This window comes from Daphnia carinata, chromosome 1 (assembly GCF_022539665.2).
Source record: "Daphnia carinata strain CSIRO-1 chromosome 1, CSIRO_AGI_Dcar_HiC_V3, whole genome shotgun sequence".
Lineage (NCBI taxonomy): Eukaryota > Metazoa > Arthropoda > Branchiopoda > Diplostraca > Daphniidae > Daphnia > Daphnia carinata.
The window spans coordinates 6,307,926-6,319,012 of NC_081331.1; the positions used below are offsets into that span (position 1 = coordinate 6,307,926).

General features: G+C 38.6%; 6 protein-coding genes across 8 annotated transcripts in view; 5 read left to right on the top strand and 1 right to left on the bottom strand.

Moving 5' to 3' along the window:
- The window catches only part of LOC130690820 (scavenger receptor class B member 1-like), a 96,086-nt gene extending 92,009 nt beyond the window's left edge, over window positions 1-4,077 (top strand). The window contains exon 11 of the mRNA XM_059496408.1: window positions 4,067-4,077. The gene's annotated coding sequence lies outside the window, so the exon portion shown is untranslated. The remainder of the gene's footprint in view (window positions 1-4,066) is intronic.
- Window positions 388-1,278, top strand: LOC130690842 (histone H2B-like). Of its 2 annotated transcripts, XM_057513710.2 has the most exons (4): window positions 388-573; window positions 634-696; window positions 780-1,043; window positions 1,112-1,278. In XM_057513710.2, exons 1-3 carry the CDS (start codon window positions 484-486, stop codon window positions 1,014-1,016), a joined length of 390 nt encoding a protein of 129 aa, XP_057369693.1. In that variant the 5' UTR covers window positions 388-483; the 3' UTR covers window positions 1,017-1,043; window positions 1,112-1,278. The 2 variants fall into 2 exon arrangements, with proteins under 2 accessions (XP_057369693.1, XP_057369692.1); XM_057513709.2 differs by having other exon boundaries at window positions 389-573; window positions 780-1,278.
- Window positions 1,692-3,692, top strand: LOC130690827 (cellular tumor antigen p53-like). 2 transcript variants are annotated; one of them, XM_057513695.2, is made up of 6 exons: window positions 1,692-1,881; window positions 1,962-2,319; window positions 2,384-2,525; window positions 2,596-2,854; window positions 2,934-3,216; window positions 3,279-3,692. In XM_057513695.2, exons 1-6 carry the CDS (start codon window positions 1,832-1,834, stop codon window positions 3,417-3,419), a joined length of 1,233 nt encoding a protein of 410 aa, XP_057369678.1. In that variant the 5' UTR covers window positions 1,692-1,831; the 3' UTR covers window positions 3,420-3,692. The 2 variants fall into 2 exon arrangements, with proteins under 2 accessions (XP_057369678.1, XP_057369677.1); XM_057513694.2 differs by having other exon boundaries at window positions 1,693-1,881; window positions 2,931-3,216.
- LOC130690839 (DNA-directed RNA polymerase III subunit RPC8-like) lies at window positions 3,842-4,864 on the top strand. The gene is made up of 5 exons (XM_057513706.2): window positions 3,842-4,065; window positions 4,127-4,310; window positions 4,368-4,505; window positions 4,568-4,695; window positions 4,759-4,864. The coding sequence occupies exons 1-5, from the start codon at window positions 3,955-3,957 to the stop codon at window positions 4,807-4,809; spliced, it is 612 nt and encodes a 203-aa protein (XP_057369689.1). The 5' UTR covers window positions 3,842-3,954; the 3' UTR covers window positions 4,810-4,864.
- Window positions 4,865-7,736: 2,872 nt separating this feature from the next.
- LOC130690825 (NADPH:adrenodoxin oxidoreductase, mitochondrial-like) lies at window positions 7,737-9,744 on the top strand. The gene is made up of 8 exons (XM_057513692.2): window positions 7,737-7,947; window positions 8,011-8,072; window positions 8,156-8,312; window positions 8,370-8,585; window positions 8,641-8,730; window positions 8,801-8,903; window positions 8,988-9,347; window positions 9,408-9,744. The coding sequence occupies exons 1-8, from the start codon at window positions 7,789-7,791 to the stop codon at window positions 9,719-9,721; spliced, it is 1,461 nt and encodes a 486-aa protein (XP_057369675.1). The 5' UTR covers window positions 7,737-7,788; the 3' UTR covers window positions 9,722-9,744.
- On the bottom strand, window positions 9,712-10,636 carry LOC130690840 (protein canopy 4-like). Its single transcript, XM_057513707.2, has 4 exons — window positions 10,333-10,636; window positions 10,142-10,276; window positions 9,995-10,079; window positions 9,712-9,930 (listed from the first exon to the last, which is right to left on the bottom strand). The coding sequence occupies exons 1-4, from the start codon at window positions 10,545-10,547 to the stop codon at window positions 9,766-9,768; spliced, it is 600 nt and encodes a 199-aa protein (XP_057369690.1). The 5' UTR covers window positions 10,548-10,636; the 3' UTR covers window positions 9,712-9,765.
- Between the last annotated feature and the right edge of the window lie 451 nt (window positions 10,637-11,087).

Here is an 11,087-nt window from a genome sequence, read left to right on the forward strand (position 1 = left end):
AGAGTTGATACTTCGTCATATACATACGCTCGTTTCCAAGAACAAAGACGACTAACATAATGGAACAGCCGAAAATAATTTAATTATCCAGGTTGTCATTGCTAAAATTCACAACACATAACTGTGTTAAAGCAATATTATTCGTGTGATCATAAATGGACATAGGAATTCTTTCAGTAAACTTAAATCTTTGGAGTAAAACATTGCACCTGTTGAATATAAGGTAGGAGGAGGAGTACGAAAACTGTTCTGAAAATCAAGTTCCTACGTGTTTCCCGTAGGGTATAGGAATTGCAAAGGGGGAGGCTGGCGGCAAAAAGAAAAAAAAAAGAAAAAGAAGACGTGTAGGGGTTAGGGGTGGTAAGGGACTATAAAAACCGACGTCTAGTTCAATCTTAGTAAGAGAATCGTTACAGCTCTGCTAGATTCCAGTCCTTATAGTTGGCAAGTCAAAGAACAGGGGAAAAAAGAAGAGAAAAGAAAATGGCCATGTCACCAACTAAATCGAGTGGGAAGGCCGCGAAAAAGGCTGGAAAAGCTCAAAAAAGTGTTCTAAATAAGAGTGGTGATAAGGTAAACGTGGTTTAATTTTGGTTCTGTTACAGCTGTCCGTCACATTCAACTTTTGTCTAGAGTAAGCGGTCCAAGAAGAGGAAGGAAAGTTACGCTATTTACATCTATAAAGTACTCAAACAGGTAATGATGTTATTACAGTTCAAAATATTTGTCAGTGATGAGTTTTTCTATACTTATTACGCCATAACTGCTAAAATTTCTAGGTCCACCCTGACACAGGAATTTCGTCTAAAGCAATGACCATCATGAACAGTTTCGTGAATGATATCTTCGAACGTATCGCCGGCGAGTCATCCCGTTTAGCTCATTACAATAAACGTTCGACCATTACCAGCCGCGAGATTCAAACAGCAGTCAGACTACTTTTGCCCGGCGAGTTAGCCAAGCACGCCGTTTCAGAAGGCACCAAGGCTGTTACAAAATACACCAGCTCGAAGTGAAAATGCTTGACCGAGTGGGTCAATTCGGTAGACTGCAATGTTATTTTTATCAAGATTTTCTTTTTACTTCTTCCAAATTTCTACTTCAATCATAGCTGTATTCATTCTTCATGATGTCGATAAGGGATGGAAAAACGCGATTTCTATTCATCGGTTCAATTCTGTGACTTGTAATATAAACTAGAATGTGATCATTCTTGCTCCATACGTACCATTTAGGTGAGATGAAAATCTGGTCATGAATACATTTCTTAATTTCATAGCCCTTGCCTGTTGGAAGTGTCTTCTCCGTTTTATTAAACTTGGGGGCCCTTAGAGGCAAGAGTAGTTCGTTCAAATGTTAACCGAAGTCTTAAAAAAAAGGCAAAATACCAATCCGCGCATGCTATAGAAATTGGTGACTGAGGAAGTCAAAATTTCGCAATAACTGATGAAACAATTTAGTAAAGTTAATTATCATGGGAGAAATTATAACCCTAGTGTTGGAATTAGACTCTAGGAAACGTGGTTAAAAAAAAGTTATGATGTGGATCAGATAAATAATTAGTTTTAAAGCCTCGAGTCAAAGCCAGGTACCAAGCCGACGACGTTCTCATCGAGAAACATGTCTGCACTTGCCCAAAATTACTTGTCAAGTGGGCAAAATCGGGGAGGGGGGAGGGAGTCAGTGATCGGCGATCAGCCGCTGTGAGTCAAGACGGTCAAGTGTTCAACTAGTTAACCTGTTGCTTTAGCCTTTGACTGGACGCTCAATTGTTTCATCATCATTCGTTCTTTGAAAGTGATACCTCTTAAGCCTATGAGAACGTTTTACCATGGATGGTCAACAACCCTATTACAATCAAAATAATTGGCACTCTAATGAGTAAGAAACTATTTTATAATGTCCTATTTTAAGTTCCTAAACAAAACACGTTTTTCTCATTTTCTGCCTGTCCTCAACAGCCAGGACAATGATGATATCTTTCTGACTCATTCTCAAACACAAACAATCATACAAAATTTGGTGGAAAGTCCGCCACCTTTTATTGATGATCCAGCTGTCGCAGTAGATAATGGAAGTTTCATGGATCATGGCACAGATACCTATAATGAATTCCCACACCATCAGTTGACAGACCAGGCTTATCACCCCAACAGTGACTGTGTCATGCTTGAGGAACAAAGTCACATACCAGTAAACACTAATTCATCCTTTATGAGTGTTAGTGAAATCCCAGCCATGGAATTGTGGCCTGGGCATTTGAACTTTGCAGTTGAGTTTAGTAAAGCTCAAGATAAAACGAAAGCAACACCTTGGATTGTAAGTGTCCTGTTCTTCTCTAGTTTTGTGTGATAAGTAACCCTTTTTAATTTTTTAAAATTAGTTTTCCACAAAACTGAAAAAATTGTTTGTTAGTATGGACAAAGCCTGCCCAATATCATTTAAGATGGATAATCTTCCTCAAGAATTTCACAGATATTTTATTCGAGGACAAATGGTCTACTCTAAGGCTGATCACTTCCATGGTATATGAACACCTTATAACTATACATTTAAAGTGGATTAAACTGGGTCTTGCCTATTTGGCGTTCACAGATCACGTCGAACGCTGCCCCACACATAGGGTGATGGGCTTGCAATCGCCTCATGCACCTCATGTATTACGTTGTGAAGATACCAACTCAACGTATTTTGAACATAGCGATAAGAGACATTCGGTTGTTGTTCCTCTTAAACCGCCTGCTCCTGGAACCCAGTCGGTGTCCTTATGCTACAAATTTATGTGTCTTTCTAGCTGCCAGGGTGGCTTGAATAGACGACCCACGAAGCTTATATTCACATTAGAAACGTTGGAGTAAGGTTTTTTTTTTTCAATTGCAAGCCATTTAGATATCTTAAAATGTATCTTTTTATTTCTCTTGAATATTTAGCAGCCAGGTGGTTGGCCGGTATGCATGTGATGTTCGCATATGTAGTTGTCCCGGACGTGACATTAGGGCTGAGGAAGGAAAGGCAGAAAAGAATCATACAACCGAACAAACCGCCAAAGAATCGGAGGCCCCCGAACTGATTCCCATCGAATTGCCTCCCATTGCCCTCCAGAAAGGAAAAATGAAGAAAAGAAAAGCTACTCCAGCAGCCCCTCCTATTCCTCCACCCACAGAACCATCCGGGGACCAAGAAGATGATGATGGAATTTACAATTTTAACATTGATGTAATAATGCAACAAGCAGTCAAGAAAATCATGATCTGATGTTGTAACTTTTCCGATTATAGATTCCCGGAAGAAGAAATTACTTGTTCATCAGGGATTTTGTCACTCGTTTTCTGAATGACTACGCTTCACGTCCTGCAGATAGCAACAAACACAGCGATCACAACGATACCTTTAAGCGTTTTAAGAAAGAGCAGCCTTAATCGTGATAACAATAATTGAAGAGTGCAGTTTTTTTTGGACACAGTTTTATTCTTCTTAACGTTTATCTCTTTTTTCTCAGTTCTAGCAATATCATGATTAATTTTTCCTATCAGCTGTGCATGGTGATGACGGATTTTCTTTTTTCTTTAAATACAAATTCCGCTACCAGACTGTACGGCAACTTAAGTGAAAGCCTAAGTAAAAGAGCTTATGTGTCAAATAGACTGCAAGTGAATGAGAGATATTATTGCTATTACATCCCCTGAATTCTGTTTTGTTTGTCTTCTTTTTTTTTTTTTTTGTTCTCCAATAATTGATTTGTCGAGTCTCGATACCTAGAATCATTAAACTTTTGGTTTAATTTGGTGAAACTCAGGTGGCGTTCTTGTGCGTAGCAGAAGAAATACTTATAAGCAAAGCAACGTGAATTTTATGAATTCGAGCGCCTTTAAAAACATTTGAGCAATTACTTGTTATTTCGTGACTACGAAGGAACGTAGTCTAATAATCGGTCTGCATTGACCTTCACAAGGCATGTTTGTTCTTTCTCTGGTGAAGCAGACTGTAAGAGTCCCTGCTGAGAAGTTCAATAGGGATGTTGATCAAGCCCTTTCTGAAGAGTTGAACTTGAAGTTTGCCAATAAAGTAGATTTTGTAGATGACCTTTTAAGTAAAAATGTTGTATTAATCATTTTTCAAAATTTAGGTTGTGCTGGATGTAGGGCTATGCATTGCACTATGGGATATACTTAAGCGTGGGGAAAGTTTCATTTTACCTGGGGATAGTGGTCATCACACCAAAGTTGAATTTCGTTATGTAGTATTTCGGCCATTTATGGAACAAGTACTTGTTGGACGTATAAAAAACTGTGATAAGGAATCTGTCCAAGGTAACTAGTTTTAGTTCAATTGAACTTAAGCTTTTACTGAACATATTTTCTGTACAGTTACATTAGGATTCTTCGATGACATCTACATCCCTGCTGAGAACTTACAAAAGAACTCTAGATTTGATGAAACAGAGCATGCATGGGTTTGGGAGTATGAATCAGAAGATGGGAACCACGATCTCTTCATGGATACAGGTATAACTCTAAAGTAGTAGCTTTATTCTTACAAAACAAACTATTTGCCAATCCTCTATCAGGAGAAGAAATCCGCTTTAAGGTTGTTGCCGAAGATTTCACCGACACGACCCCATCTGGTCCTAGCAATGAAACCCATGACCCCTCATTAGATCCGTCGGACAACAAAAAAATGGCTTATCGAATAACGGTGAAATTAACAAAAACAGATAAATTTCTGATTTCTATAATGAAATTTTTTGTATGATTTCAGGCATCTATAAATGAATCAGGATTAGGCTTGCTCTCTTGGTGGGCTAGTTGAATTGGTAAATGGTTGTCTTGTTTTAAATTTAAATAAAACCAAAACTAAAATGTTACTTAGATATTTAATTATTCCCCAATGCCTGTGATTCTTTTGTGGGGTTCAGGAAAATACTGATAATTATTTAAATTATATATATTTATTTTATTTATAGTATTACGCCTTTGTACAAGCTTTTTTATGAGGCGCTGAATCCGGGCTGTAGAAAACAAAGGGCCAAGAATGGGAACAGAAGAATCTGCACAGATTTCAGTACAAACATTAATTATTTACTGTAGGAAATTTTATTGCATCAACAACCTAAACTGCCATACGTGGGCTCAGTGGACGCGTTCAGCCGCCACAAAAAAAAAGAAAAAAAAATACGTGCGTTTTTTTTGGGGGATCTATATATCTACTTTTAAAATAATTAAACAGAGTAAGATCTTGATTTAGTTACGACGTAGGATCTCCGTGACGTAATAAAAAAATGTCTGCTAAAGATGTGTAATTACAGATTTTTCAATTGTTAGTATCAATTGATCATCACCAACGGTCGAAAATTCAAAAACAAAATTATTCCGCGCAATCTGGATTTTGTCTTGCGGATGTCTGTCTCCTACCGTGTTTCAAAGACATTATAGTTTTTTTTTAAATGTTGGTCTTATAATAAAAACATTAAAATCATTGAGGTGCGATTAATTAAGTAAATTTCAAATCAATCATTTTTATTGTTAAACTTTTTCAGGAAATGATTTAAAATTCATCTCAAGCCGTGAATCTCCATTATGATGGACATGTCCTGTGTCTCGTTACGTACATAGGCAGACATTTGAAATGGCAAATTTCATACAAGTTTTTTTTGCAGGAAGCAATCAAAGGATTCATTATCTTTTCCAGGATGTCTTCATCTGTGAAACTACCATCTAATGTGATCAGTGCAGTGGCCTTTGGAGCCGGTGTTGTTGCAATCGGATGGCTAGGTTGGAAAGCCTATGCTAAACTGAGCGCGCGCATCGTGCAAGTCAGTGGATGCGATCCTGTGCAAGGACAGATCGTTTCGATTGACGCGGCATTACCGGAAGATTGTCCGGCAGTGGATGAGGTTAACAACGTGCCACTCGAAGATGACGAGAAAGTGGCGGACGTTCCGGAAGCTGCCATTGGCGATTTGGAAGAGGAGCCAAGCTGCGCACCATCGTTCGACGCTGTGCAATATCCTTGTGCAGCGGACTCTGGTGTCGATTCCATTGTTGTCATTGTTAACGAGGATACTTCACCATCTGTGGACCAAGTGTGCGATTCCATCAAAGAGGGCCCATTGCCTGAGCCAACTGCTGATGAAGTCTGTGCAGAACATCCTGTCTCTTCCACCCGGCACGAGCTTGTCGAGGATGTTCTTGTTCCTGCAGGCGGACAGTTGGTTGATGGAGATGCTAGTGCGGTCCCAGATGCTCCTGCTCGTGCATATCGAGTGAGGAAACCACACAAGGCATTGTGGAATGCCTCCTACCAACGTCGACTGGCCAGAAGAGCGAAGGAGAGGGAAGAGAGGGCTGCCATGGAACAGCAAGCATTCAGCAACGTCTGTTCAACCTCTGAACCCGTTGTTACTGCCACTGATGAGGATGCCGCTGCCCGAGCCAACCCAGAATCTGTCCCTATCCAATCGGCTGACGTTCCCGCTTGTGAGGAACATACCCCTGCTTCTAGCCAACAGAAGCTTCCTGTTGCTCCAGTTCAAGATCGATCTGGCGATTTAGCTGCTATGTCTCTCGAGGAACTTTCTGCCGTCGCAGTCGAGGATGTGTCCTATTGGCCAAACAAGACATGCTGGAATGTCAGCTTTCAACGACGATATCTTGTGCGACTGAAACTCAGCCTCAAAGGGCAATCTTGGTAGAAAAATTGGCTAGTAGAGCCTTTTTGTTCTCTTTCTTTTTGTTTGTCCAATATCTGAGCAGAAACCGTAAACCAAAATTTCTTTTACATATTCCCTTTCGGTTTTGTAAGTCTTGTTTCCCAAAATTCCTTGTACATAGTATTCCCATTTGTTTTTTTTGCTACATTCACAGCAAAAACAGTTCATCAAAATTTCTTGTACATATTCCATTTCGGCTTTGTAAATTCGGAGCAAATTTTGAATTGTACCTTCTGTACATATTCTTCCTTTTCTGAATGTGTTCCTGTTAAAATTCTTGATGATTTATGATTTTCGGCAACTCAAAATTTTTCCTTTTTTTTCTTGTAAATACCAATAAAATTCCTTATAAGCATACTGGCATTTTGTTATACGTTTATTTCCTTTTCACACTGCGCGCTAAATCACTTGAAGTGTCTGTAAGCAGTAAGCTCACTTTATACAATGGTACTTTGCATCCCCAATGCAAGAACTGTCTTGCTTAAAATAATTTTTAGATAACATATAGTTATTCATATTTAAGATGTAAGTATGAAAAGCTTTAAGGCCTGTGTAAAATACCAAAAAGTACTGCTGCAACATCTGAGGCATATTTAAAAGTAATAATCAAAATACACATTACTTACATTACTTAGCTAAAGGATACAAGGAAAAATAAAATAAAATTTAAGAAAGATAAAAAGCATTGTATTTCGCAAACATTAGATCAAGAACAAAAAGAACAATTAATTATTATGGCAAAATTTAATGGCTTCAACGCGTTGATTCGCCGCATGCCCTTGCATGAGGGTATAGTATAACACATACATACACATGTAGAAGGCCTATTTCGGAGGTGGATCTGTTCACACCAGCTAAATCATCCAACCAACTGATCATTGTCTGTTTTCGGCTGGAGTTGATGTTTCTGCTTGATTACCAAATACCAGTTCCGCCGCTATCCGTTACCAGTTATCAGTTATCGGCTTATCGCAATGATAGATTCTGATCAACCTATTGAAAATTAACACATCGTCTGCTTCGAGTGTAAATTTTCAAAGGTCTTTTTCGGTGTTTTCGTCCGTCAGCTCGTTTTGTGTATGTATTCTCCATTCAAGATGTGGAATTGGACTACCATATGTGCAAAAAAATATGCATGTTTGCGCACAACCATCCGTTTCTCTAGCGTAGCTAATCCTAAAGTGTGCATTGTTGGAAGTGGTCCTGCAGGATTTTACACAGCCCAACATCTTATAAAAGTCTATATCTATTGCTCATTTTCTTAGACTTTTTGATAAAATTTTTAATACTTCTTCTTGTAGAATGAACCCAACCTTGAAATAGACATGTTTGAAAAGCTACCTGTACCTTTTGGATTGGTCAGGTATACTTACACATATTGTAAATCTTCCAAGATTTATATAACCAGTTTTCACACATCACTTGCATTATACCACTTCGTCGTAGGTATGGGGTAGCACCAGACCATGCTGATGTAAAAAATGTAATAAATACATTCACAAGCATTGCAAAGTCTGGCAGGCTTCAGTTTATTGGAAATGTCACGATAGGAAAGGATGTTACTCTAAATGATCTGAGAACGGCCTATGATGTTGTGGTTTTGGTAAATGTTTTAAATTATATTTTACCTTTTTGGGACTGAACAAATCAACTCATGTAGGCTTATGGTGCTGCACAAGATAGATGGTTAGGCATTCCAGGAGAAAACTTAAAGAATGTTGTTTCTGCAAGGAAATTTGTGGGTTGGTATAATGGACTACCTGAAGAAAGCAGTCTGGAGTTTGATTCGAATGTTGAAACTGCTGTTATTATTGGGCAGGGAAATGTTGCCTTGGATATTGCTAGAATATTGCTGACGCCCATTGAGATCCTAAAAGTGATTTTTAATTCAATGAATTAATATTGGTAATAATTTTTTTTCCCTTTAACAGAAAACAGATATTGCTCAACATGCACTTCAAGCTCTTAAAGAAAGTAGAATAAAGAATGTTAAACTTGTTGGAAGGCGAGGACCATTACAAGTATGATGTTTTAGATGGTACATCATGTTTCATTTCATTTAGCCTCACGCTGTCACGATCCGTTCGATAGGTGGCCTTTACTATCAAAGAACTAAGAGAAATGATAAAACTGCCATATGTTTCCAACCGTATCCATATTGAAGACCGAGATTACATCGAAGCGTGCATCCCTAGTACTGTCAAGAGTCAAATTCAATTTCTTTTATTTTTTTACTTATCTGATTTTAATGTAGAATTTTTATGATTGTTATTTTCAGAAACGCCTAGACCCAGAAGAAGATTAACCGAATTGATGCTTCAGTCGGCCGATACGAAGCAGGAGGAAGTAAAGGACTCATCAAAGCAATGGGAGCTAATTTTTCACCGGACTCCGTTAGAAATCGTAAAAAGCGAAAACCAGAGAAGTGTCAAAAACTTAGTGGTCGGGGTCAATCGATTGAAAGGAGATAATTGGGAAAATCTTCAAATAGAAGATACTGGTCTTCGAGAGAGAATACCTTGCGGTATGATCATAAAAAGTATCGGTTATAAAAGTCTTCCGTTATCCGACGAGCTGCCTTTTGACCATATCAAGGGAGTTATTCGCCAAAAGGAAGGGAGGGTTGAAGGAATGCCAGGTGAAACTAGCTCCGATTTAGCACTGAAAGCAGTACATAATTTTATGTCATGATTTTTAGGTGTGTTCTGCAGTGGTTGGGTTGCAAGTGGCCCTGTAGGAGTAATAGCCTCAACCTTGCAAAGTGGTCACGATGTCGGAAAGAGAATTCTCGAGGACCTAAGGAAAGGAAATTTTGCAACCAGCACAGTAAAACCTGGACGTGATGTTATTTTGTCTCAACTTGCCGCAAGAGGTGTCGAGCCTGTTACCTTTGTAGAATGGGAGACTTTAGATAACGAAGAACGAGAGCGTGGTAAAAATCAGGAAAAGCCGCGTGAAAAGATCATTGACGTTAAAGAAATGATAGATATCGCAAAAAAGACACAGTCATAAATATACCGCCTGTATTACATGGAGAGTAAAGCTAAAACACACGACTATAATTCAACGTTTGTGGCTCTTTCACCCTTTTCGTCCAAGCAATTTTGCTGATTTTTAGATAAAATATGTTGTCTGCACAAGTAATTTTGCAAATCTGTGCTTTGGTGATGTGCATACCAGTCCTCAATTCGATCTTCATTATCTTCTAGCAAAGATTCACACTATGGGAAATATAGAATTTTTATAAAGGTAGAATTACAATTTTTATAACCAATATATATTTGCCTGTGTTTTCAACTGGGTAACTTCTGCTGGTGGCTTATCCCACATCTCATGAGGAATTCCTAAATCCACTTTTACACCTTTGGCCCTGTTAGAAGCAATATTGTAGCATCATGAAAATGCAATATGTGCAGCCTTTGAACAACTTACACTAATCCATGCAAAGTTTTAAAAGTTTGACTCATTTCTTTAGAAAATCTGCTAGAATCTGTCCTTTCCTTGTGAATTCGATAATCAAGGATTCTTTCACATAAGCCTTCAAGAGATTCTACTAATCTCAGTTCACTGCAAAACAAACAAAGATAAGTATTTCTATTAATTTAAAAAGGGAATAATCTTACGATGTTTGATATTTCTTCTTGCCCTTTTTTGCGTCAATGCTATAGCCAGTTTCAAGAAAATCATGGCTTTTGCCGGTTTCCTTCAGTCGTTCTTCAAGTTCACTGGTAACTATTTTGCACACCTCACATGGCGTGGCATATTTCACATCCTCGCTAGTAGCAAGATTTAAAACGCAAAAGCAGATCAAACTAGCACATTTCCAATAGAAATTCATCGCTACAAGGATTTTAAAAGAGCTTCCAGAACAGTTTAACGGAAGTAAAGCGAGGCGTCTGCTCAAACTGTTGACATTATCGCGGGGAAACGGATTACTACATTAACTATCGTATGCTGGCGCCACTGTCAGAAGCGGACAAAAAGCTTTAACGGCATGAGGAACGCGACTAGACCAGCAGGTATGTTTTGGCCTCTTGGAGACAGTATGTATTGCGAACTTGGAAAGTGGAACGGTACTTCAAGAAGAGATCACGGTGAAAATAAGCGAGGCCAAAGGCATAATTTCTAAAGTTCACCCACATCAAACGGGCAATTATACTTGAGAATCTTTGGTTAAATTCATAGAAGGGATAGTTCGTTCACAGGACCGACCGACATTAGGACTTGGTCGTCGGTTTTCGGGGGTTTTCCAAGCATTTTCAGGTTATAGTTGATATAAGAAATGGCACAGCATTAAGGGGAAAACGCTAAAAGGAGGGCTTTTCGTAACAGGTATTGTAAAAACGACGCAGTGAACGAACCATTCGCTCTTGAATCT